Source organism: Molothrus ater, chromosome 12, assembly GCF_012460135.2.
Source record: "Molothrus ater isolate BHLD 08-10-18 breed brown headed cowbird chromosome 12, BPBGC_Mater_1.1, whole genome shotgun sequence".
NCBI classification, from domain to species: domain Eukaryota; kingdom Metazoa; phylum Chordata; class Aves; order Passeriformes; family Icteridae; genus Molothrus; species Molothrus ater.
Genome location: NC_050489.2, coordinates 1,835,319 through 1,862,275, shown reverse-complemented (window position 1 = coordinate 1,862,275; position 26,957 = coordinate 1,835,319). Strand labels below are relative to the sequence as shown.

The following is a 26,957-nucleotide window of genomic DNA, read 5'->3' as shown; positions in this document are numbered from 1 at the left end:
ACAACACAACAGCAGTGCTCTCATGGTGTTCTGCAGGGAGACGATGATCCCTTGTGTCTCTGGAAGGCTTTAACTCTGGCAGGGGTGGTTCTGAGGGAAGAGTGGCCCCACTTCTTGGTACGGCAACTGCAGGAGCTCCTGGTGATGTAATTGCCACATCTGCCCATGGAGGCAGGGCCAGGGGCAAGGCCACGCCAGGAGTGATGCTGGCTTGGGGACAGGCCCTGCCCCCCAATGTAGGCTGGATTGGGGCTGTAGGTACATTCCCCCAACGGAGGCACGGCCGTGCTCCATGGAGCTGGGAATTATCTTTGGGGCCAGGCCACCTGGCCTCAAGAGGAGGCGGTCCTGGTGTGCGTGGGGTCACAGGGGGTGCTAACATGGCAGTGTGGGGCAGTGCCGGAGCGGCTGCTGCGTGGTCTGGCCCCACAAAGAGGGCGGCATGCTCGGCGTGCTATTGCCTAGACGGGCGATGCAGCCCTGGGCGGCCGGAGAGCGACTCAGCTGGGCACAGCAGTCCTGAGTGGGCACTGCGGCTGTGCTTGCCTCCGCTCCAGGCTGCATTGCACAATCCAGCGTGCCACCTGGCCAGGCACCGTCTGCCGCAACGGCGCAGGCAGCGTGTGGGGTTCCCTGTCTGCTGGACCTGGACCCCGCCAGGGCTGCGCCACCGGCCGGGGCACTGCCTGTGCACGCCGAGGTAGCGGCTCCGCGCGGGCTCTCACCGCCCACCGGGATTCAGCTGTCCCTCCACCCTTGCCACCCCTCTGGGATGTTTGCAGTCATCCCTGTGGTGCCCGTTCAGCGCCTCACGGTGCAGCGTGGCTGCTTTTCGCAGCACTCAGTTCTCACCACACATCTTGGTTTTTATCCATCTTATTAAATTCAGTATCAGTTTCCAAGGCCTTAGGATTTTAATTGCATTTCTGTTGCTTTTGTAAGCTGCATCCATTATATATTCACCAGTTTGTGTCCTTGTATGAATATTTTATGCATTCTCTTTGGTAGGTTCCAATCCCCGATTTTCAGTTCATATTATCAAATCTAATAAATTCGCTTTTTCAAAGGCATTTCTTTAGAAAATGGGTCCATACCTGCATTGCTGGATGTTCTTCCATGGAGTCGGATCCTCCCATGTTCTCTGGTGGAGTCTTCTATTTAGAAGGGGTATATAAAAAAGAAATCCAGATTTTTAGAAGCTTTTTGCCACAAAATAGACCTGCCCACTGTATAAACTGGGTGGATCTTCACGCTCGCCCCTATTTATATCTTGTTATTTGCTGGCCTGGCCACCCTCTGCACGCACCTTTTGATTATTTCTTCATCTTCCCCGCTGGTCTGTCTGGTGGCTCTGCCTGCACATTGGCCTGCCTGCTCCCCTTGTAGCCACAGGAGCTGGCTGAGTCGTATCACGTCGGGGACACCACAATTACCTTGGAATCCACGTGTGCCGTGGGGTCGGTGGTGAGACAGGGATGACACACCCCCAAAGCTCCATGTGACAAACTCTGTGCTTTACTGTTTGGAGCCTTCTTATACAGGGAGTTCCAAACTCCTGGGTCGAGACAGCTCACGGGTCTGAGTCTCACACAGCCCAGCTCCTGAGCAGTGAGGTGCCTGCAGCCCAAGATGGAAGGTGAGAAGTGAAGGTGCCGGTCTCTAAACCCAGGGACTCGAATGCCACAGAGCTGCTGGAGCTGGGAGCACACTCCACCTGCTCACAGCTTCCTTTATCCCAAGCAGCTCAAGGGAGGCACAAGCAGCTCTGTTAACTTCCCACGGGGCTGAGATCATCGGAACATGTCCAGCCCCAAACCTTAACAAGGCAATGCTGCTGACCAGGAATTTGTGTTTCTAACAGCTGCACATCACTTAGAGCTTGTTGGCCGCTCTGTTTCATGGATCAAATCTCCCTCCTTGTTGATCAGGTTTGCAAGTTACAAGTTATCAAGCTGAAAACAACATCGTATCTTAATAAAAAGTTGCATATTTCACACTTAGCAACAAGATGATCTGAGAAGACGGACTGGCACAGAACAAACATACTGACCACCTTGGAAAGGCAATTATAGTAATTATGGATAATTAATAAACTTCAAAAGAAAAGATGAAAGCTTTTATTGACAGAATGCGAAAAACAGAACAGTAGCCGTTCTTGGTGAATAGTATCAGTAAATATACTGCTGAGAATTTCTTCAACGATAGCTGCAGCTGGGAATCTGAACCAAGTGACCATGAATACTGAAGCTATGAAATAAAATGAGGTTTGGGACGTAAGGTAAGGATCTGCTGTTTAAATGTGGCCTATTCACTGTGGCCGTGGTGTCATTCCTTTCTCTTTAAAAGTGTGTACCAGTCTTTATATTTGGGCTTTAAAATCCACAGATGGACAGAACCCTTCCTCTCACACAGTCAGAAACGACTTTGTTCTCATGTGTGCCCAATGTGTGCCTCCTTTCTACCCAGGAGTTATACTGATGGTTCTGCATTCCCAAAGACACAGGATTCCTTCTGTCTTGTCAGGATAATGATTTTTGTGAATGTACAGGGACTGACACATTGATTCAACAAACACACCACTAATGGACATAAAGGCTGTGTCAGAGCAGAACAAGGGAAGGGGTAAGAAATGTGTGACAGAAGTGGCAGCATGGTTGCTGCAATTAGCTGTTCCTAATTGCCACAGCTGGAGTTTTTCACAAGTTATGGAAAATGCAGAAAAGGGGGTGGCCAGATAGTGCAGATGGCACTGCTTGAGATCCACAGGTGTGCAAAAGCAAGTGAACCCAGGGGTGAGCAGGAAGAAGAGGACACCTACAAGGGTCAATACCTGCAGCAGGAGCTTGGGCTGTCCCTGTGAGAGCCCCCTGGGTGCTGTGGGATGTGGGAGCTGGGCAGCAGTGCAAGGGGTAGTTGGAGTAGGGCTGTTTGTTTGTTAATGGCCATGAGGAGAGCTCTCCTGGCTTCCTGGATTCCCACATTGTTCCTCTGTATCCTGCTTGCCATGTAACTTGGCAAAAAGCCACTTGCCTCCCGGTGTGCCCTGAGCCCTTCCCCAGCTGGGGGAGGCTGGGGGTGCACACTCTGCGCGTCAGCAGATCTTCTCTCTGGTGCTGCTGAGCCAGCAAAGCGCAGGGAGCACCACCAGCCTTTGCTCCCCCCCTGCCTCTGTGGGCGTCTGTCCTGCCAGCAGTGCGTCCTCCTGCAGCCCCTGGACTGGGCAATTGCCAGGAAGGAATGAAGGACACACAGTCACACCCCAGAAGAGTCTGTGGAAGAGCCTTAAGCCTCAGGTCCTGCAGAGACACCTGAAAAGATTCATACCTGAAACCATTTGTGTGGAAGAAAGAACCTGGGCAGGTTTCTGGCTCCTCGCGTGTGCCTCGACCTCTCGGAATGAGCCTCCATCAGTTAAGTGAAAGAAAAGGAAGTTCCAAAAAATCAAAGCAACATTTATTTAGAACAATTCACAAAGCAATAAAACAGGAAGAGATTTTCTGTCCTCTTTTGTGAGATGTCAAGCCCACCTCCCAGGCGTAGTTTGATGGATGCTCTGCTGCCTACAAGCTATTTCCAGTTAAAGAAAGCAGAAAGAGTCCCTAGGAAGGACAACTGGCCATGCCTTTCTGCAAGAAGAAGGGAATAAGCATATAAAATATTCTGACACTTATGGTATAGTCTATATCTATAACTTCTTACAGATTTCAGTTCATTTGCCCATTCCCACCTCAGTATTCAGTTTTGATTTGCCCTGAGTAGGTACCATGGTCTGTCTGGACCTGGACAGATTGGGGTTTTGTTTTTCTGCTTGCTTCATTAAATAGTGATTTTCAGTCTGACAAACATTCTGAATGCCCCTTGTTTCTCTCCCTTCACTGTGATTAGGATAGCAGATTACACAACAGTGAGTTAGGAGGTGATTATTACTCTGTATGCTGACAAACTCATTTTGTTTGACTTTCCTTTGGGCTTTAAAAGCAAACTGTGCCCTCCACAGTTCTTATAAATCTGTGTGTTTTCTCCTTCCAGTCTGACTTTGTTTCATGAGCTGTGCCCAAAACTGCACTCTGTGTTCTTTCAGTTTCTCTGCTGCCTTTTGCTCCAGGTCTATTTCCAGGTATTTTTCCTCCAGGTCATACTGTGGCCAATGGACCAAGCCCTCTCCGTTGGGATTTCTGGAAACAACAGAAGGACAAGTTAGCTCTCCATTTGCCAATCCATTGCTGTCTGACTGCTCAGGTTCAGAGCAGTTCAGAAAACCAACAGGTGAGCCCAGCTGATGTGATTCTGGTACCTGAATAAATGGACAGTATTTTATGAAAATGCTCATCAGTGGAACAGCAAAAGTGTAAAAGTTGCCATTCATTTTAGATCTAAAACTCCATTGCAGATGGAGTAACTTCTCTTAGACTTTTTTCTTCCTCATTTCTGCTGTTTTTTTTTTTATTTTAAGACCATTAAGAAGAGATATTGCTTCAATATTTCTCTTAAATTCTGTCAAATTTCTAGGAAGAAGCATGTAAGTACTGCTTCAGGCAGGTAAGTACCTTCTGGGCAGCACAGACTGAACTTGAGCTGTAATTAGCACTGTGATTCTCACCCATTTTTAGCAAAGTTGGTCCAGTATCTCATAACAGTTCTGCTAAGTTCATTTTCTTCTTCTGTAGCCCCTCCTGCAAAGGGAGAGAGGGAAGGGCCACATTAGAAAGTAACTAATGAGTATCAGCTGTATCAATTGCAACACTTCTCCTGGTTGCCCTGTTTTTCTAGGAGGTTTTTGTAGGAGAGACCTGCAGATGAATGATGTAATGAAAAGTATCTGCTCCTGAAGACAGAAGATGCTTATGCTCATAATGATGCTTATGATATATAAGGTATGCTTATAATAAGTATAATGTTTATAATGCTTATAAGAGAGAAATTCTATTCTAAAGCCCTGCAGTAATTGAAATGAGAAATAATGAAGGTCTAAAAGGAAGATGGAGTGCATATGGGTACATTACCAGCTAAGAATGGCTTTCCAAAGACAAAGGCAATCTCAGCTCCATGATCTGCTTTTACAAACTCTGGTACCAAACCTTCCGCGGAACTCGGCCGATGTTGGAATTCATAAAAGTAGACTGGGTTGCCAGCATCTAGAGGATACAGAAAAGTGCTGGTTTGAGAGCTGAAAATACTGCTCCAGAGATGATAAACTTTCATGAAAAACTGTTTTGGTTAAATAAAAGCACTGTCAGTGCTCTGGATGGTGAAAAGTGCTGCACACTGTCCACACCAGCCCCCGACAGAATTGTACAGCTGTTCTGAAGCTGCTGGGTACCTCTGTGGTATCTGGCCACTTCCACAGATGAGATGACAAAGTAGACATCTCCCATTGCATCCAGGAGGCCATCTCGGACCTGAGCAGGGCTTTCTGCATCCCCCATGTACTCCTTGTACACTCTGTCAACAACTTCAGATGTAAGGCCCTGAAACAGCAATGAAAAGTATTATAATGATGATGAATGTTACAAGGAGCAACAGCAGTGGGTGAGTGTGGCCTCTGCACATCCCTGGCTAATCCTCAACAACAGCTTTCAGAGAAAATCCCCAGCTGTGTCAGAGTGTGGCTCAGAGCTCAGAGTGAAGTTCCACAGCTGTGGATACAGGTGATCTTGGGGAAAAGAGGGATGCAAGATCAAAGGATCAAGCACCTTTAGATAAGCAGCAGTCAGTGATGCTGACTCTTCTCTCTTCTGTGGAAACACCTTCACAACAGCACAGAGATCCTGCTGGATTTCATAAAATCCATTGATTGTGGTAGATAACCATAATTTTTCCCGTTCAGTACAAGCTTGGGCTCTGCATTTCCAAGCTCATGGTGGATGTTTGTGTCATTGAATGATCCTTGCAAGTACTGGCCCTGCTTCTAGAGTCCTTAATTCTTACCTCATAATCTGTACTTTTCTATGGATTAGCTTCAGGAGAGCACAAAGGCACCACAAAGCCAAGAGATTTGTAAATTACAGGGAAGCAAAACCTCGAGAAACCTGAAGGAAGGTGTCAGAGCACCCCAAACCTCTCAGGCTTTCCTTTCCAGTGCCCAGCTACTGCTTTAGGAGGTTGTGTCCCATAGGTGTCCTGCCAGACCTGCTGCTACTCTGCACATCTTGCATAACTGGGAGGATCTACAATATCCAAGAGACCTTGTTTATGTACCTGCATCACTCCTGGATTCCCACAGAACTCCTTTTGAGGAAGATGGACATTTAGGCTGGAAATGGAGAGGGTATTTGCAGTCACTGGAGGTAACAGGAATGCAGCACATGGGTGCCTGTTTCTGCCCCAGTTCAGGGAGCTGTCCAGCACAATGGCATTTCCCTGTGAAATGTGTCCCTCCAGGGGTGAAACCAGCCTGACCAGCCAAGCAGCAGCACTGAGTTATTCTGAAACTGGTCTCTTACCTTAAAGATTAGTGGTAGGGTGCTCTGTAAAATTTGACGTGCAACATCTTTATCCAGACCATCCACAAAAGGAGGAAATTTCATCATCTGTGTGATACAGAGAATCATACTTATTAAAGCAGCCTCTATTTACAAAATGATATTTATATATCAACTTTATAATTCTCTTACCATAGGAAGTCCATATCCAAATTCACAGTTATTTACTCCTATGATGTATGGGACAGCATTGATTGATTTTTCAGAGAGTAATTCCCTAGGGCTCTTTGGAAAAAAATCACCATCTACACATCCACTGCTGAAAAAAACATCCTGAACAAAAAGGGAAAAAGGGAAAAGAAAGCTTCATTAGTGCATTCATTTTGATTCTGAAAGTAGTTCAGATTTTAACTGCTGTTGCAAAATGAAGCCAAATGAAAATACAAAAAGTAATGATATCCATGCTAACTGAACAATCTCTGACTGATTTTTTGCACTAGGAAGGAGGTTCTGTGAAGATTAACATTATATTTCTAATGTTTGTGAAGCAGAAGTCATTATGTTCAATTTACATATTTTCTTAGTGCAATATGGCCATAGATGTGTGGAACAGCAGGGAAAAAACCACTTCTGTATTGAAGTTTCTAAGGCACATAAGCAATGTTATAAGAACTTTTAAGTTGGACATAATATATGGTTTGATTTTCAGGTTCTCCAGAATCATCTGTGCCATTTTCTGTTCCTTGCCCTGGTAGAGCATGACAGCAAACCACAGGCAGCTCCAAGTGCATGCAGAATGAAGGGCAGGAACCTGTTTACACTTTTCAGGCAAGAATTCACTGCAGATCTGCAGTGCTGTCATGTCCTGAAAAAGTCAAGAACGTCAGATTTTACAACCACTTCAGGTTCTGCTAATATTACAGCCCACAAAGAGTATTCTCTGGGATGAAAAGATCTGAGATGTCATTTAAATGCAAGAAGAATCATTTCACCTACCATTTTTTGTGTTATCTGTAGTAGTTCTTCTTCTGTTTTTCCTCTCAAGCATTCAACCATTGCAGCTGAACTGGATTTTTCACAGCCAGAGACAGCAGCAATTTTCTGCAAGCAGTGAGAACAAACAGTCTTGGACACATTTCCTCTGTCTGGCTCTGTGAGACACCGAGTGCAGCAGGAGCAGCCAAAGCTCCTGCACAAAGGGTGCTGGAGCCTGGCTGTCCCAGCTCCTGAGGGAGGGCACTGGAAGCCCTCACAATCCTTCACACCATGGGCTGGGAAGAAGGGGAAAACCTCTAACTGCAGGTTTTTTTGATACAGAAATATTCTGAGACAATGCTGGTGAATAACAGGCTGGGCTGAGAAGGCTGGGTGACATAAAGGAGTTAGAGAATAAACCATCTGCAACAGGGAGCACATTCTACCACTCTTGGTGATGTCTTTTTGGCTGGAGCAAGAGCTGTCATTAGAGACAGCTGTCTCTCTTATGTCCCAGCTTCCAGGTTCTGGAAATTGTTCCTTGCAGTTGAAGAGAAAAGAAAGGGCTGGAAGCCTGTAGTTCTCAAAGTAAAAAAAACAACTGAATAAAGTCTTGTTTATTTGCACACTACAGGCATCAAACAGGAGGGGAAGAGAAGAGTATTCAGTCTGATACTTGTTTCCAGCCAAACAGTATAAGTTCAGTTTTTTGGAAGATACTACATGTTACAATATTCCTGGACTTTTCATTCTTCTCTCATTGGGGATATTTGGGTGTTTGAAAAGCAACACATCATTAAACATGTACTATTTGCACACAGAAATACTGTCTTTAATGACTGCTTTGATCCACAAGAAATGTGAATTCACATGATTCAATATTTTGGACTGGACAGTGTAATATATGCAGAACTATCTGGAAAAAGGAATTAAAATTCCCACAAGTACCCACCTGTGCATCCTCCTTAGGCTGGTCAGTGAACAAGCCCAGGGCTGCAGTGCCACTCTCTGAAATGGCCTTGTGGAACAAGCCCTTGGCCAGGGGAGATAAGACCTGTGAGAAAGCAAGGACAAGCATGACAAGCACTGTGTTCTCCCCTGGGATTTTGGGTTTCAGTATCAGCAGTGGCCATTGGGAGCATTTGGAAAGGCCATGTGCTAAGAGTGTCCCTGTGTAGCCTCTGGCCATAGCCCAGCTGTGCAAAGTGCTTTGGCAGCCCTGGCAGGGATGGGGAGTTCAGGGCCTTTCCCTCCCCCTGCCCTTTGCTCCCAGGGCCTCCCAGCACCGCCCTGCAGGGCAGGTACAGATGGGATGTGCCCAAGGCAGGCTGGCTCTGCTGCAGAAGGGCAGGAAAGAGCTTCTGGCCCGAGGAAGCAGGGATGTGTATGCCAGGTACAAGGAAGCCTGGCTGGGCTGTGTGAGCTGTACCAAAGCAGCCACCTGGAGAAGGAGAGAGTCACAGCCAATGTGCTCCGTGTTGGAGTAAAGATTTTACACAATCTCAGCGTCACAAACTGCAGGGCTGCACCAGCTACCAGAACTATTCACCTCAATCACTTTGCGCTGTCAAAGCAAACAGAATTGGGCAAGAGTCCACAACTCCTCCTAAAGGACTTTTCTCATGAGATTAGACCTTGAGGGTTTTTTACATTGGGGAAAAAAACCCAAATCGACCAAAATTTAATTCAACAGATGAGTAATAACATTCTCTTCCTTAACCACAACATTTGAGCATGAAAATGACACATTTTTGTCATTCAAAGTCTGTGGTGTTTTGCCTTGTTGTGTTATCAAAGACCCAGGTGATGTGTCACTGTAACCCCGCCCTTTTCTCTCGCTGACTTCCCATGCGGATACTGAAAATGGAAGGAGGGGGTTTTTCCCCTAAGTAATTACAATTCAATATTACTGTGAACTTACAAGAGCAGAAACACTGATTCCTCCTGCAGATTCTCCAAAGATAGTGACAGATCCTGGATCTCCTCCAAAATGCATGATATTTTCCTGAATCCACCGAAGAGCCGCCACTTGGTCTAAATATCCCCAGTTACCTCGGGCATGCTCATCACCAGTGCTGCCGGGAGAGAACAGATTTGTTCAAGTGCTCAATGCAAGCCAGGAGGCAGAGGAAAGTACAATCTGTGGTGTGAGAAATCATCTGCCATTCTCTGCACAGAACTTGCCTCCACGACTGACAAATGGATGGCTCGGGCATCCCTGAGATTGGAGCAGCAGCCCCACAAGAACAGACCTGGAAGCTGCCTAGGGACTGGAAATTGTCCCCAGTGCTGCAGGTGCAGTTCAGAAATGTTTCTTTGCATAAGCAAGTCTTCTGCACTTCTCTTTACAAGGGCTTTGCACACATTCTTTTAGAAAACACTTAGGAAAAACTGAGATCAACCAACTTACCTAAAATATCCAGCAATACCTAATCTGTACTGAATTGCTACAACCACCACATTGTCAAATGCCGCAAATACTGAGCCATCATATGATGAAGCTGCTCCAAAAACTAATCCACCTCCATGGATCCATACTAGGACCTGGAACAAGAAACACAGGATCAACCCAGCACAGGTAAGAGCCCGCAGTGAGAAAAACTAAATATAGCCCAAGAAACAACATTTGGTGCTATTTCTCTCCTGATTCTTTCAGAATACATTTCACAAATTGTAGAAATCATTCAAATCTAAGGCCTGCAGGGCTACAAAATGGCACTGCTTTTGTTAAATGCTTACACTGTGTCAGTGCCCTGTGACTTTGGACAGATCCTTTGGATTAAATCAAGCACTGCTTAGCCAAATGGCAATACAATTTTACTTGTAAAATAGGGTGTTGTGTCTCTTTAATTTCAGTTAATATTGGCTGGGACAAAGCATGTAAGTTGTTCATCGCTACAAAAGTGCCCCTGCATGTCTGCTCATGGCAGAGGTTGAACTTTCCTGTCAGATAATTTTGCTCAAAATGTTTTAAGGGTTTTGCTTACAGGCAGCTTCTCGTTTTCTCCTGTAGAAACAGGTGTGTAGACATTTAGGTACAAGCAATCCTCAGACACTTGCAGAGCAACTTTCTCTTTTCTGTTGGTAACCATATTTGAAATAAACTGTCCTTGTACTTGGTCCTGTAGACACCTGAATAAATACAAAAGTAACAGGCAAGAGAATTCACTAAATCCTGAAAGCAGTGAAGAGAAGCTTTTTTGTACTTCCACAACAACTTGCCAAGCAGAAATTGATCTGCAGCAAACTTTTAGATTGGTATGTGAAATACATATGAAAATATAAATGAATTATTTGAAGTCTCCAATAGCTTTTTGCATTGCAATGGCAGATATTAGCCTTGAGACACTAAACAAGGCCAGTAGGACAACAGGAGTGAGTGAGACATTTACAAGGTAGATTGGAATTGCTGTGCATTTCCTATGTGCCCTTTTAAGCACTTGACTCGGCAGTTTCCCCCTAAGGCTGTGTTCCAGCATTTCCTCAGCTCCTTTCTGTCCATGCTGCCAAGGTTTCCAGTGCTTGGTAAGGGATGGCCAAGTGCTCCTGAGGCAGAGCATTGTCTGTAGGTGCTGCTCCATCTCAGCTCATCTGTGATGCCTGTCAAACAGCAGCTGCTGGTACAGAGAGCAGCTCCCAGAGTGTCTTTAGAAATGCATCCACTGGGACAGCTGCAGGTGCAACGAGGGGGCACCAAGGAATTTGCCTTCATGGATGGCCCTGTGAGCACATCAGTGTCATGGAAGTGCCCAGAGTTTAACATCATGAAAGGTTCAGTGGTTTGGTCATTGCCTTACATTGGTGGGTAGGAAGTGGCATCTCTGACACCTTCCCATGGCTCAGGTGGCTGGGGTTCAGAAAACCTCAGTGATCCAAGTGGAGGCTTAGCAAAAGGAAGTCCCAAAAAGACATTTACAGTCCTGTCAGCTGTGTCCACTTGGAATTGGTACCCTCGGACTCTCCCGTATTTGGTCTCTGCTTCTGGTTGTTCTGTGGGACAGCAGCACAGAATCACATCACTGGTCTGTTTGTAAGGAATTACTAGATTTGCTACTTAAATATACACCTTTTGTGCACTTAAACAAGTAGTTTTTATACATAAAGCTTCAACAAACTCTCAGCTTTAACACTATACTATCTTAATATGCTATATTATTTTACTCTTTTATTTTACTAATTTGATTACTGGTGTTTACTCAATTAAATTTTAGTTTAATTGAATTTAAGTTCTAATCTTTAATTTTTTTTAGTTTAATTTTAATTTATTCTGATGTACTTTCATTATACCCTAATTAAATCAGTAGAGCTGCCATTATTACAGCCTTCATTTTGATTGGCCTGTATGTCCATCTCCTTCAGGTATATAATTTGTATTGTCTTACCACACACACATTGGTGGTTGCATAGAGATCTTAATTTTTTTTTTCAGCCCTGGGTGGTTAGATAAAAACCCATTTTAAGATCTGTGTGAAAGTTCTAACATCAAATACAGATGTGGTACTGTGGCTGCTCAGCCTCAGCAGGCAAGATTTTGCGACAGGGATTTGACTTTGCTATTTGCAAAGAAGGGAAGAAATACAAATGACTGAAAGCAGATTAAAAACAGAAATGAACGTTTTGCTACTGCAGCTCAGTTTGTGTCCAGCTCAGCCCAGGGTTTTTGCCCATCCCTGTCCAGGGTTTGTGCTCAGTTCAGCCCAGGGTTTGTGCCCATCCCAGCCCTGGGTTTGTGCCCATCCCTGCCCAGGGTTTGTGCCCATCCCTGCCCAGGGTTTGTGCCCATCCCTGCTCAAGGTTTTTGCCTGGCTCCAGACAGGGTTTGTGCCCAGCTGAGCCCCAGTTTTGTGCACATCCCTGCCCAGGGTTTGTGTCCAGCTCAGCCCAGGTGTTGTCCAGCTCAGCCCAGGGTTTTTGCCCATCCCAGCCCTGGGTTTGTGCCCATCCCTGCCCAGGGTTTGAGCCCATCCCTGCCCAGGGTTTGTGCCCTGCTCTCGGCTGGCCCCGGGAAGCAGCTGCAGGTGCCGTGTCTCCTGCAGCTGCCCTGGGCAGTATCCCCGGTGTTTACCTGTGTTTACCAGCAGCGCCGTGCCGCCGAGGCAGAGGATCCAGGCCAGCAGCGCCGTGTCCCTCGCAGCTGCCATGGTGCCACTGGCACCGAGCCCGCGGGCCGGGCCTTTATAGGCTCGGCCTGGGCCGCCTTACGCAAGGCAAACCCGGCTGAGGCGAGGGAGCGCTCGGGCTGCGAGCCAGGCCGGCACTGCCGGGCTGGGCCCGGGAGCCGGGAGCCCTCCTGCCCACGGCGCTCCTGCTGCCTCCCCAGCGCTCCTTGGCCATGGCATTGCCAGAATCCCGGGCCCCGCGGGCTCCAAGTGCTTTGGAAACGGCCCGGCATTGCCGGGAGCGCTGTCCTGCTGCTGCGGCACCTCCGGCTGCGGCTCCGGGGGAGGCTTTGCTCAGCCTGCCCCGCACACACCTGCAGGGCACCTCGGCTCTGCTCGCTCACATTCACTGCCTTTGGGTGCTGAGATCTCCGTGGGGGAAACAGTCTAGCCAAGACCAAACCTATAGCCCTTGCTTGGGTGCTGCTGTGCATTCTCTCACTGCTTCTTCCTACCTGGTACTGTTTGGGTTCCTGGTAAGGGAAAACTCTTTCCATGCAAATTGGAACTGCAGGAATCCCTCCTTGTGGCTCAGCTCCCGCACTGGTGGGCATTCATGCCTCACTAGTGACACACAAGCTACACGAGGCGTCCTTTGCTGCAAAGCCAAATATCCTGTATTCCACCTGCTGCTCTCTCCTTTTGATGAATTTATTATCTATAACCTGGTCTTTGCTGATTTTCTTAGACTCCATATTTTCCCATTTACTTTCCTTTTATTTTCCACCTTCATTACTATTTTAATTTCCAAGCTTTTCTCTTCTTTGTTCTGCTCACTACTTCTCTCTCAAGTACCTACTCTGCAACAACTCTGAGCCCACATCCCATCCACAGGCCTAGAGAAGCAGCCATTCTGAAAATGGTGTGTGTGCAGACCAGTTTCTGTGAACTCTGCCGATCGTACTTACAGTATGATAAGATAACAAAAAATGGGACTTTAGATCCCTACAGCCTTGTCTGGAGATACTTTGGTAGATCTGCAAGCATGGCATATATGCTTTGCAAATGTGGAGACTCTTACTCCAGTGACACAGACTAGTAGAATCTGAGGACAGTGCTACATACCTGGTGAGTATGATTCTTGAATCCTGTTTGGCATTAAATTAAAGAGATTTTGCAGCTTGCCCTCAATCAGTGAATAATGCATAAGTCTTAATGTGACATAATTCATAAGTGAATAATGCACAAAGGTCAATGAAAAAATCCTGCCTCATGATGACCTTTGCCTCTTTGTACTGTTATAAACAGCTACCTGTCCTGATTTCAATAGCTGAAAAAAATGGACAAATATTGGGGTAATCACATATTTGTGAACAGAGAGAGACATAATTCTCTCCCAGGATTTTCCTGGGAAGCTTTGAGAAGCTGTGAGAAAGCTCAGAGAAAACAATTCTTATCTCCATTTGCTGCACTGGTTGTTGTGCACACGTGGAATGTGTTATAGAGATTGTTTACCAAAGAGTGGTTTCTTAATTGGACACTGGTGGTGGTGTTTGGATTCATTGACCAATTGAATCCACATGTGTTTGTTGTGACTGTCTGTCAAGGAAGATGGGTTTTTCATATAGTATAGCATAGCATAGTATAGTGCAGTATAGTGTAGTACAATAAAGTGATTGATCAGCCTTCTGCAATCACTGACTCAATGCTCGTTATTCCCTGCTCAGGGACTCACTGCTACAATAAAATATCACAGCCCCTGCTGAGGATTCAATGAAACTCCAGAATATAAAACTTAGAGCTAAAGCCTCTGAAGTTTGGAGAGCTTTACCACATGCTAAAGAAACAATGTGAATCTCACCTCAGGAGACAAGAGCGTCGCAGTGCTTATCTCGACATAGAAATGAGTAAGATCTTCTGACATTTTCCACTGTGATTATTTTTAGTGCTGGCCTGTGCTAGGAAGTCAATTCAACTGCACTTCTCTGCATACACAAGATGAGCGTGTATTCTGTGCACACCCATACAGCACTGCCTGTTTATCTCCTTTTAAAGGAAGTGACACAACATGTCAAAGGTTTGTGCAATGAAGATTTAGCACAACTGTTTTGAAATTATATTCCCCTCACACAACAAAGGAGGTAAGAAGCAAGGACAGATGCTTAGGAGGAAGTTTTGCTTACCAAAACTGCAGTGGTAAAACAGTCTTACCCTGCTTCTGAGTTCTGCCTGGCAACAGAACTTGGGCAAGAAAATGTAGAAAATCCCCCCCTACTTCTTCCAGTAAGTAATTGGGAAAGAAGGGATGGGTAGCTACTTGCTGTAGGACATTATTAGCCATGAACAATAAAAAGTCTTCCAGAGATATAGAGGGAAGCTGAAGGGAGGGGGAACAGATGTTCATTGCCCTGTAGGACATGTGGAGCTGAATCACTGCTGTGAGGCACCAGTGTGACCAGGAATGTGGCTGGGATTGTGGTAATCACATAACCTCTGAACAGAGAGAGACACAGCTCTCCCAGGATTCTCCTGGGAAGCTGTGAAAAAGCTCAGAGAAAGAATTAAAACAATTATTATCTCAATCTCTGCACCTGGAAGGCAATCTCTGTTTGTCAGAGACGTTTACAAGAAGGAGTTGTCCCTTCTTGACCAATAGGTGAAAGAAGATTCCTAAAGGCCAATTCAGGTCTTAGGTCCACCATTGTTTCTATAAGAACTGTGGATTTCTAATAATAAAGTGCTTTTCATGCCTTCTGATGATGGGGTCTCTGTATCACCTTTGTCTGTCCCCAATACCCCTTTGGTGATATGGGATAGCTGGAGCAGCCTAGGAGCCAGGTACAGCAAACAAAGACATGGCAGAGAAGTGATTGGCAACTCTGCCATGAAGAGTGCAAGCCTTGTTCTTGACAGCCAAAGCACCCTGGAGTGGCCCTGGGACAGACCTAGGGCTGGCAGTGAGGCTGTGAGCCAGTGCAAACAGGGACAGTGGCACAGGGGACAGCCTGGAGCACACAGAGAAGCACTGGGCAAACGACAGAAATGTTAATCCTTGTAGGGGAGCTACAACTGAATTTAAAAGCAGAGAATTGTGGGTACTAGAGAATTTTTCTCCCTTTTCTAACATTTGGGAGAAATCTTAATTCCAGCACTATTGTTACAGGTTAAGTACCACAGCAGTCAGAACTATCCTGTCTCAGTTGTAAAACCAACAGACAAAGCAGAACCTTCTGTATTTTCATCTTCTTTCCACAGAGGACATTTCTGTATCTACACCACACCAAAGCTTCTGTACCACCAATAAACTTGGCATCAAGAGAATCTTACTCACAAATTGGGTGTTCATTGATTTCCCTTTATTAAAACAACATTGCTGCTACATTCTGTCTTCAGTCATGGGGAGTGACAGAAAAACATGAGCACTGGGGAAATTTGGTAGATGTATTTGACAAGTGAGGATCAACTGGAATTATTACAGTGAATAATTTCAGGTATGACAACTGTGAAGAAAAGGTGAGGGAAATGCAATTTTATCCTCAAATATACTTCAATTAATTTTTAATATCCTAATATTTTGCATATTATGTGCATGTTTAGACTGTAAATTATAACTCTAATTTAAACTTCTTGTTTTGTGTGCTTTTGCTATTTGTCTTTTCAAGGATCACTTTTTTCCAGAATTCTACCTTCTTTTCTTTCAACTTTCTGTCTTTCTTTTGTTGTAGATTTATCTGCAAGTATTCTTCATCTAGGTTGTAAGATGGCCATTCAACCAGACCCTCTCCATTAGGATTTCTGTAAGCAAGAGGAAAGAAGAGTGAGTGCCCTTTTCAGCCACAAGGGAATTCAATCACACGAGTTAAGACTGAATCAATTAAACCAGCCAATTCCTCATAGAGTCAGTGCAAAGCAGCAATATCTGTCATGAACTTCATGATTCTTACCCATTTCGAGCAAAGTTAGCCCAGTACTTCATTAGAGTTCTGCTGAGGTTCTTCTCTTCCTCTGTAACCTCACCTGAAGGACAAAACACAGAATAGCTACTCTGTGTGGCATAAATCAGGACATGGCTCCTACAGCAGCAGCATTTCCCTCTGTGAATATACTGGCAATTGCAAAATTCCAACGTGGCAATTGCAACACCACTGGCCAACATCACTCCTACAGCAAGCATCAGGGTATTTCAGCACTCCTCATGAATGACTTCAGCATCATTACCCCACTGTAGAAATCTGGGAATTTGGGAACAAGGAAATAAGGTGATGTGCCTGTAACCTTGCAGGAAATCAGAGCAGAACCAAAAAACCCCCATGTGTCCTGCATCCCAGTACAACTCCAGGAATGGGCCACATGGCTGTGTTTCCTGGATCCCATTCTAGTTTTGTGGGACTGAAATTCTCCCTATTATTCAGAGCATGACTGTGCAAAGATTTCTTCATTCTCACACAAGATGGTGCCACTCCATTTCTCTTAAAATACTTTAAGAGTATTTCTTTAAATATAGTTACACATAACATAAGCTCACTGTATCACTAGGTGAGAATTATTTCAGTTCCTGTGCGTTTTTAATTATAAATGCATCTCAATACACTAAGAAAAATGTTTGGTATTTTAAAGCCCTTGATAAATTCAGGCAAAGGGGAAAAGAGCTGTTCAGTGTTTCCTAGTGCCAAAGGTATGTAAGTAAAAAAAAAAAAAGGAAAAGGCTCTGGTAACAGATTAACAAAGGGCTTTACAACATAGCTGGATTGCTCCAAAGTTCAATGAAGTAAAAGGAAATACTTTCATTTATGTAGGCTTTAACCTATATATTTGATCAGACTATGAACTACTGTGCAAATCACAAAAATAAAAGCAGAAAAAAATAGTGAATTCACTTAAAATAAGCAGAATTTTTGTGTCTCTGTCAAAATAAGAACTGTTCCTAATATGTTCCACAGGAAAGAAAATACTTCATGCTGAGTACTACTGTCTTAGGCATATGTAATTAAAGGATATTGCTGGATTAATAATGCTCCTTAGGAAGTGGCATCATGTTTCTTAACTGTCCAGTGATTGGCAGATTCATTGGGAATATAAAAATGTGGGATTCTGACAGAGGGAACTTCCAGAATCCCATGGAAATTTTGGGAGTACACCCTTAATTCTCCCTCAGTGGATTGGTTCCATTTGAATGAATGCTCAAGTATTAATTGAATTGTGAGGCAAAACAGTCCTAACCATTGGATCTTCACACAGAAAATGAAACACTGGAATTCCAAGCCTTGCTCTGAACATGGCTGGAGTCACTTCCTGCAAAAGAAGCCAAGTCCCCCATTCTCTGTAGCCTGACAGCCCACGGGATTTCCTCCAAGGAGGAGACACTGGCCTAAACTCCTCAGGAAAAGAAGAGATCCTGGATTTCCTGCTTCCCAAGCACCCTACAAGTTTAATTGACCTTTCCTTCAATTTCATTTTCAGCCAAAGCCATTTGGCAAATTCAGCACAGTGCTGGGACAATGACAGTGAATTTTCTAGGAAATATCCTATTTGCTGAATTGCTGACAAGATGTGGGACTGTGCTTCAGACCAAGCAAACTGTAATGGAGAGAAGCTGGAGAAGATGGTTAAATGCATAAAACCAATTCTGCCAGGAGAAAGGGTTATGGCTTGGTCTCACTGCCAATATATGCACTTTATCTGATGGAAATTAATAGAACACTGAATAGAAAAATGCCAGGGCTACAGGAGTCATTCAGGAGTGAGTGGTGTCTGTTCCTTACTGCGGAGCTGGATGTCCCCAGCCAGAAATGGCCCCCCAAAGACAAAGCCAACTTCATCCCCGTGGTCAGCCTTCACATAGTCAGGTTTGCTGTCCCTGAATGCACTGGCCCGGTGCTGGAACTCAAAGAAGTAGGTAGGAGCTCCAGACTCTGCAAGACATAACATACAGGGAGTTACAGAAGAGATAAATAAACTTCAGCTGTCATCAGCTGTTTAAAATACTGCTTTAAAAAGAGCTTTATACTGGGCACTTTTCTAGCGTAATTGTTACATTCAAATATGTACTTTTACTTTTAATGCAAAATTAAGTGCTTAGCTTACACAAAAAAACCCCAAAATTGGAAGATCCACTCTAAGATAACATACAGAAAACAAAATATCAAATTATTTCCACTTTGGAAAATCTTGGCATGACTTGTCTATACCTACACACCAGAAAATTTACAGACCACAGAGCTGCTGACTTCCCAAACAGCCATGGGCCAAAGGACAAAAGTGCTTTGATATGTTTTAATTTTTAAGCCTGTATACTTCAGTTAGCAAATATTTACCTGTGTTATCATGCTCTGCTCTCAATATATTGTGATTATGAGCACACTTGCACAGAGATAAGGGACACAATCCTGCAGACCTGTATCATTGCTCCCAGTGGCAATCTCAAGAAGGGCTGCCTACATATGACAGGATTTGTGTCTGCATCATTTGATCCAGCCTGCAGTAGGGGGTTTGAGTGTCCCACTGCTGTTGATCAGCTTACCCCTGTGATAATTCAGTGCTTTAATGGCTGGCATGACAATTGCCATGTCCCCCAGCAGGTCCAGGAATCCGTCCCGAAGCTCTGCAGGGTCCTCTGTGTCTCCCAGATATTCATCTAAGATCATGGGCAGAAAATCTGAGGGTACATCCTAAGAGACAAGAAACAAACAGACAAACAATCACTGTCTGAATGAACACCTAAATTTGCCATCTTTTAAACTTCAGAGATTCTGCAAAGGCACAAATGTCCAGGACAGCACCCATGCTGATGGGAAACAAAACCTATTCATGCTTTTTGTGGGCAAAAAAATACCAAACAAACCAACCACCTCAGGTCAAATTTGCTCCAGATTCATAAAATTAAATTATTAAATTAGGGTTAAAACTCTACAGGAATAAGTGCAGATCTAGCAATTTTTCCTGACAATATCTTCAGCTTCTGTCTTCATCAGGAGAAGAGAGATGGGAATTACAAAAGTAAATTCTCAGTCCTTGAAAGATTTATGGACCATTAGACAAGAGGACAAGGCCAATGGGATCTCCAAACAGTGTAAATTGTCAGGGTTAGAATTTGCTGCTTGAGGGATGCGCCTCAAAATGAGGAGTGCCAAGTAACTACTTTAAAAGCTACATTTAATGTAAACATACTGAAAAATACACCTTGAAACTCCCTAAGCAGGAGATTAGCCATAAGATTCCTTAACATTAGGGAAGCTATTACAGTAATCCCACAAATAGGTAAGATAAAAGTATTCTTTGAGGTCTAGAATGAAAAAGGCATTTTCCCAAATCCCAGGTCTGGCTCAATCCTATTTCTGTGTAATTCCATACACCCTGGTCCTGTCAACTTTGCTGGGATTCTCCCCAAAGCCTACCATGGCCTCAGCCCTCAGTAACACTATGACTCAAGCAGTAAGACCCAAATCTGTTACATACATGAAAAAGAAAATTCACTTCTCAAATTAGATTAGTGCAGCAGTACTTACAATCATTGGTAGAAAAACCTCTACAGTTGAGGCAATTGATTTTCTATCTCCTATTTCCCTCAAACCTTTCATTTTTGATGTCTGTACAGAGAAAAAAAACCAATGTTATTAGCATACCATTCAATGTCTCTATTATTTTAAACATTGAAACTACATTATTCCATTAATTCTTACTAATGGTGTTTATTTTTAAAGCATCATATCATATGCAAAAGTGCAGCACAACGCAGCAGCTGTCTTGAAAAGCTTGTATTTACTGCAGTAAACGTTGTCTTGGTGAAGGTTTCAACATAAACCACTCCTAATACATAATTTATCCTTAAATCAATGTTAAGAAACTTGTAAGACTAGAAAACACGAGGGCAGAGTTGAAGCAAAAAGCTGCTTCTGTCTCACAGGCTTATTGTCATTCTGCTGGGGGAGATCTTAAAAGTCACTGGCAGTCTGTCTCTAGTCCAATTGTTTGAGCCCTTTGAAATAAGACTAATGCAGTGTTCTTCCTCTTTTACAGCATCACATATAACAACTCTTCTGTCTGCAAAATAAATTCAAACAGATTTCACTTTGCATGGTTCTTCTGGGACTTACAACCAGCAACAGCTGCTTCATAGAGTCAGAACAAATGCTTGGTACTACACAAAGGAAATATTTAGGAAATAAAAGAAAGGGACAAGAAAGGAGAGGACACAAATCCATCTCCTGCAGTTTTTGTGCACTGAGAGCATTTGCTCATGTTTTGGAGGGACCCATTGAGTTCCCATGAGAAAGGAGAAAGGGCTGGGCACCTGCATTGTGCCCTCACTCTGCCCCAGATGAGATTTTCAGATGCAAACTCTTTCTGCAGGTTATGATACCAAGGGGAAGCTGGTTGAGGTGATCAGTGGCACATTTTTAAGCACACTGTGTATCAACCCTGACTACTGAGCCTTGTGGGGAAAGGATTGGCTTTACTTGTCTTTCAGGAACAAGTCCTTGATTGTTGCATTCTTTTTCCTCTCTCTGCCTGGATGAGGGATCAAAACCGTAGGATAAGAAAGCACTGTACAAAACTGATGCTCCAGCTGATGTGTCCATGCAGTTTAACTTGCAGGATGAAGCCTCTCTCACCCTCTGTGACCCAGTGGTTCTGGGTCACTGCAGAGCCGTGATCTAAGCAATGTTTACCTTGTATGTATTTCCATCACTGCAAAGACTTGTCCTATCACTTGACACAAACATTAAAAACACATTAAAAACAAAGAATAGACATTAAATCACCGATCTAATGTTCCAGCCAAATTCATTGTTGGTGACTCCTATCATGAACGGGACTGCATTGAATTCTTTTCCAGCCAATATCTCCTCAGGTGGCTTATGAAGAAACACTCCATCCAAAACTAAGGGTAGAAATGAGATTTCCTGAAGGAAGAGGAAAACAAAAAGATCAAATTAGTTGTTAATAATATTTCCAATTTTTCCTTCAAATCATGTAAGATGTCCACACTGAATATCCAAAATGCAAAAAAGGGCTTTAAGAAATTCAAGTACCTACAGCCACTGTAACATAAATTCAGTTTGGCACAGGAGTGTAAAATGCAGGCCTGGCTGGGTCAAGTGTAGAGGAATGTAATGGGTTCCTGATCCTGGGCTCTTCTGACATTAAAACACAGGGATGCTCAGGCCTTGCTCACAACTTCACAGGTGCTGTGACACTGCCAAACTTCCAGAAAGAATTGATGTGTGAAATTGCTTCAGCATTTAGGGAGTATTTTGACAAAAGATAAGAAAAATCAACTTTGGAACGGACCATCAATGAACTCTGATCAGAGGCTGAGCTAAAGTTTTGCAAGTGAGCCATTAAAAAGTTCTGTTGCCATGAAGTCTCACCTACCTTGCTGTTAAGGACTATGTGCTCTGCTTCCAGCTTCCTCAAGCAGTCCAGCAGGGAGAGGGAACTGCTTCTATCACATTTGAAGATTTTGGCAATTTTCTGAAAATTATCAACAAAGACAAGCACTGTTATAAAATCATTATACATGCTGCTGTTAAGAGCTTCTTAGTGGCAGATTTAAGTGAGCTTGATAGATCTTTGAGTATTTTGTTTTACTGGAAATGCTACAGTTTGATCACAAAGTGAAATCATTCTGGTGTACTTCTCTTTCTTGCTGTATTTTCATTCACTGTTTTTTCAAACTTTGCTGTAGAGATAATGCAAGCTTTAGCATAAAGCAAATAAAGAAAGAAAATACAGAAACATTTACATTATTACTGTCTGCCATTACAGGAAAAGATATTAAAAAGCACTTATAGAAAGTGATTTTATTTTAAGTTTGGGGGTTTTATGTTGTTTTATATTTAATTAATTTACTTCACATAAAGGCCCTCCCTAAAAAACTGTAGGTCAATAAAAAACTGAATTCTTCTTCTGGATTCTTGTCAAACTTTCCATAATAAATGCCAGAGTTACTGTATCAAGTACAGTGGGTATAGAAATGGACATTTGCCTAGCTTGATATGTGTGTGACTGAAATGCCTTTGCCAGCCCACAGCTGTTACAATCATACAGTGTCCAATCTGTTTCTAACACCAAACAGACCAAAATTCAACAGGTGTGCTGCAACAATAAACTGGATCAACTTTGTTGCATGGTATACAATGACATTTTCCCCTTTTCTCTTTTAAACAAATTATCACATAGAAGTATCCTTTAGATATCCATATATATCCTATATAGATATTTAATATCCTTCTATCCATAGAAGAAGCCTATTTTAGGCTATAAAGACTTTAAAATGAAAAAATAATGAGCTTACCTCAAGATCTGTTGAAAGACGTAAATCTTTACTGGGGGGAATGATAATTCCACTCTCTGCTATTGCTTTATGAAAGAGACCCTTAGATAAAGGAGATAACACCTGCCAAGAAGGGAAGAACAAAAAGTATTTATTCTAGATTAACATCCTTACCTTACAACTTTATGCTAGTTATAGTCTATTAACTCCTGGATTCAGTTGGGAATTATACATCTTCATTTGCTAAATCTCCAGATTTAGCCCAATGTGCTGTTAAACTTACTGTCAAAAACCAGATTGAGCATGAAATGTTACATTAATTAAGCTTTTGAAGACTTTTATTTTTATCTACTATATACCTACATGTGCAAAAACAGAGCAAGATCCTGCAGATATCCCAAAGAGAGTGACAGAAGCTGGGTCTCCACCAAAGTGCTCGATGTTTCCTTGCACCCACCGAAGGGCAGCGACCTGGTCCAGGTACGCCCAGTTCCCAGGGGCGTGCTCGTCACCAGTGCTGGAAGGAAAGCACAGAGCCCTGCTCAGCACAGTGACAGTGGCACAGCAGAAAGCACAGAGCCCTGCTCAGCACAGTGACAGTGGCACAGCAGAAAGCACAGAGCAGTGGCACAGTGACAGTGGCACAGCAGAAAGCACAGAGCCCTGCTCAGCACAGTGGCACAGCAGAGAGCACAGAGCCCTGCTCAGCACAGTGACAGTGGCACAGCAGAGAGCACAGAGCCCTGCTCAGCACAGTGACAGTGGCACAGCAGAAAGCACAGAGCAGTGGCACAGTGACAGTGGCACAGCAGAAAGCACAGAGCCCTGCTCAGCACAGTGACAGTGGCACAGCAGAAAGCACAGAGCAGTGGCACAGTGACAGTGGCACAGCAGAGAGCACAGAGCCCTGCTCAGCACAGTGACAGTGGCACAGCAGAGAGCACAGAGCAGTGGCACTGTGACAGTGGCACAGCAGAGAGCAGAGCCCTGCTCAGCACAGTGACAGTGGCACAGCAGAGAGCACAGAGCAGTGGCACTGTGACAGTGGCACAGCAGAAAGCACAGAGCCCTGCTCAGCACAGTGACAGTGGCACAGCAGAGAGCACAGAGCCCTGCTCAGCACTGTGACAGTGGCACAGCAGAGAGCACAGAGCAGTGGCACAGTGACTGTGGCACAGCAGAGAGCACAGAGCCCTGCTCAGCACAGTGACAGTGGCACAGCAGAGAGCACAGAGCAGTGGCACTGTGACTGTGGCACAGCAGAAAGCACAGAGCAGTGGCACAGTGACAGTGGCACAGCAGAGAGCACAGAGCAGTGGCACTGTGACAGTGGCACAGCAGAGAGCACAGAGCCCTGCTCAGCACAGTGACAGTGGCACAGCAGAGAGCACAGAGCAGTGGCACTGTGACAGTGGCACAGCAGAGCCACCTCAGCACTCTGTGCTTGGTGCAAAGTGACCTACAGCCCCTCAGGGTCACACCTCAGCCCGACTCCCTCCATTCTCTGCTCACCCCTGCTCAGGTACACCCCTGGCCTTTACTCTGCCTGAGTTTTTGCTTTACACAGCAGAGGATGGAAGCAAAGGCCAGAACAAACACCCTGTCCAGCACCAAATAAGCCCAGCTATGATCTGATAGCAGGCTGCAATCACATGACCATGCAGATGGAATGTACAGCCATTTCTCAGTGCTCTGAAGTCCTTATGTTGGTGAATTATGTACATTTAAACCACTCTAACAGTGGGAAGCTGATATAGAAGTTCAGCACATTTAGCAATCAGAACTTCCCATGCTTTAATCATGACAGCAAGTACTTTTTACAGAGTGAAATAGGTGTTCTTACTTGAAGTATCCAAGGAGTCCCAGTCTGTACTGAATTAATACCACCACAACATTCTCATAGGCTGACAGTGCGGAGCCATCATACCGAGCAGCACCACCAAATATGAAATTGCCTCCATGGATCCACACCATTACCTTGGAAACAAGAGGGTGAGACACACCTTTATGCACTGGTTTGCAGATTTCACTTGAAAAAGGAAAACAACATCAGAGAACTAGGAACACCAAATCACCGAAGCACGATGGCTGCTGAATTTCAGATTGGTGGACTTGGAATTTCACATGCTGATATTATTTCTGTTTGTGCAGCATCACATTTTCAAAAGCAGGAGCAATCATTATTTGCAAATTTTATAAAACACAAGTTTGTTCAATGGTTTACATACAGGTAACTTGTCCTTCTTGCTTGAGCCAGCAGGGCTGTAAACACTGAGATATAAACAGTCCTCAGAAGTTTGGAATGCAAGGTGCTTTTCTTTGAAGTTTTTTTCAGCTGTTTTCAACAGGGACAGATCTTGAGGACAGCTTCACAAAAAAAAAAACAAACCAAAAAACCAAAACCACAATTATTAGTACTAAACCTGCAATAGCATCAAGGTAACAACAGTAGAGAAAACTTCTTTTGCACCCAGCTGAATCCCCACAGGGTGCTTGAATTTTGTCTTATCTATAATCAGTGAGAGGTGCAGCCTGTAAAAGCACATCTCCACACCTGTACTAGAAACACTCCAGTACTGGCAGTGTATCCACCACCAAATATCAACTCCTCAGCAGAAGGAGGCCTCTGCACCCCAATAAACACAGCTCTGACCAGCATGGGCAGGCTCTGCCTAGAAATGAGCAGCTCTCACAGTGGTGGGTAAGAAGTTGCATCTCTCACACCAGTCCAGGGTTCAGGCGGTTCAGGTGGAGAAAACCTCAAGGATCCAAGAGGGGCTTTTGCAAAAGGAATTCCGAGGAAAACATTTACAAGCTTGTCTGTGCCCTTCACATTTGTCTGTGTTCCTTTGAGCCGTCCGAGTGCAATGGTCACTTCTGGCCCAGCACCACTCTGTCCTAGGTAACACAAAAAGTAAAAAAAAAATTAAATTGCATCTTCATAATTATCACACAGACTTTTCCATTAAGTATTTTTTAACTGATTGTTTAATTTAGAACATTTCAGGTTCCTTTCAATTTTGTTCGGTCTTCATTTTGCTTTGGTGGAGTGACAGACACCCCCTGCCAAACCCTCATGCCAGTGTCACCTGGAGCCAGGTAGGGCAGGATTTTGTCACCCTGCAAGAGCAAATTTCAGAGCAAACAGCAAAACCATTAACACTTACTAAATTTACCATTCAACAAGATCTTAAAAATATTTTGTTTAGAGAATTCAGAAATGTTGCTGCGTTCTACCTTTTAAAAAAGACAGAATGATTTAATGAAAATAAACCTTCTGAAAAAGTTTCATCTCACAAAACCAGTAATTTTTGCATCATGAAGGCATTTTGGCAGATTGGTAATCAAAGCAGAAGAGCTTTACTGCCTTTATAAAAATCATTGGAACTTGGTGCAGCGGCTTCCCCAGCAGCAAGAACAAGACCAGCAGCTCGCGGGGCTCACCTTCTGCCCCGCACACGAGGAGCGCTACAAACCCAAACCAGGCACAAAGCGACGCGATCGGGCTCGCCGGAGACATTGTCACCCCGGCCGGGCTGCCGGGGACCCTCCCTGCTTTTATGCGGAACAGGAGGGGACAAAGGTCCCGGCGAGGGCACCCGGGGCACGGAGCGCGGCTGAACTGCAGCGTGACCGGCAGCAGCGCCTCGTGAGCGCCAAAAACAAACAGGAGAGAGGGACAGATCCTGATCAGGGATACAGCCCCTGACCAGCGATACAGCCCCTGATTATCGATACAGCCCCTGACCAGCGATACAGGCCCTGATTATCGATACAGCCCCTGATTATCGATACAGCCCCTGACCAGCGATACAGCCCCTGATTATCGATACAGCCCCTGACCAGCGATACAGACCCTGATCAGCGATACAGACCCTGATCAGCGATACAGCCCCTGACCAGCGATACAGGCCCTGACCAGCGATACAGGCCCTGATTATCGATACAGCCCCTGATCAGCGATACAGACCCTGATCAGGGATACAGATCCTGATTATCGATACAGCCCCTGACCAGCGATACAGACCCTGACCAGCGATACAGCCCCTGACCAGCGATACAGATCCTGATTTTCGATACAGCCCCTGATCAGCGATACAGATCCTGATTATCGATACAGACCCTGATCAGCGATACAGATCCTGATTATCGATACAGACCCTGATCAGCGATACAGCCCCAGAC

At 44.5% G+C, this 26,957-nt stretch overlaps 2 protein-coding genes and 1 long non-coding RNA gene across 5 annotated transcripts; 1 reads left to right on the top strand and 2 right to left on the bottom strand.

Moving 5' to 3' along the window:
* Positions 1 to 2,176: 2,176 nt before the first annotated feature.
* Positions 2,177 to 5,023, top strand: LOC118691035 (uncharacterized). Its single transcript, XR_004980945.1, has 3 exons — positions 2,177 to 2,278; positions 4,133 to 4,266; positions 4,771 to 5,023. It is a non-coding gene; the product is annotated as an uncharacterized LOC118691035 (long non-coding RNA).
* Positions 3,432 to 12,538, bottom strand: LOC118691033 (fatty acyl-CoA hydrolase precursor, medium chain-like). The gene is made up of 13 exons (XM_036390057.1): positions 12,463 to 12,538; positions 11,195 to 11,387; positions 10,385 to 10,529; positions 9,808 to 9,941; positions 9,319 to 9,472; positions 8,350 to 8,451; positions 7,419 to 7,523; positions 6,615 to 6,755; positions 6,444 to 6,530; positions 5,321 to 5,468; positions 5,004 to 5,135; positions 4,601 to 4,673; positions 3,432 to 4,175 (listed from the first exon to the last, which is right to left on the bottom strand). Exons 1-13 carry the CDS (start codon positions 12,536 to 12,538, stop codon positions 4,001 to 4,003), a joined length of 1,665 nt encoding a protein of 554 aa, XP_036245950.1. The 3' UTR covers positions 3,432 to 4,000.
* A 3,292-nt stretch (positions 12,539 to 15,830) lies between these two features.
* LOC118691409 (fatty acyl-CoA hydrolase precursor, medium chain-like) lies at positions 15,831 to 25,605 on the bottom strand. 3 transcript variants are annotated; one of them, XM_054516169.1, is made up of 12 exons: positions 25,497 to 25,605; positions 25,001 to 25,139; positions 24,616 to 24,749; positions 23,136 to 23,289; positions 22,794 to 22,895; positions 21,872 to 21,970; positions 21,259 to 21,399; positions 20,002 to 20,082; positions 19,017 to 19,164; positions 18,259 to 18,408; positions 16,441 to 16,513; positions 15,831 to 16,291 (listed from the first exon to the last, which is right to left on the bottom strand). In XM_054516169.1, exons 3-12 carry the CDS (start codon positions 24,744 to 24,746, stop codon positions 16,102 to 16,104), a joined length of 1,269 nt encoding a protein of 422 aa, XP_054372144.1. In that variant the 5' UTR covers positions 24,747 to 24,749; positions 25,001 to 25,139; positions 25,497 to 25,605; the 3' UTR covers positions 15,831 to 16,101. The 3 variants fall into 3 exon arrangements, with proteins under 3 accessions (XP_054372144.1, XP_054372143.1, XP_054372145.1); XM_054516168.1 differs by lacking the exon at positions 25,497 to 25,605 and adding an exon at positions 25,327 to 25,438; XM_054516170.1 differs by lacking the exons at positions 25,001 to 25,139; positions 25,497 to 25,605 and adding an exon at positions 24,848 to 24,982.
* Between the last annotated feature and the right edge of the window lie 1,352 nt (positions 25,606 to 26,957).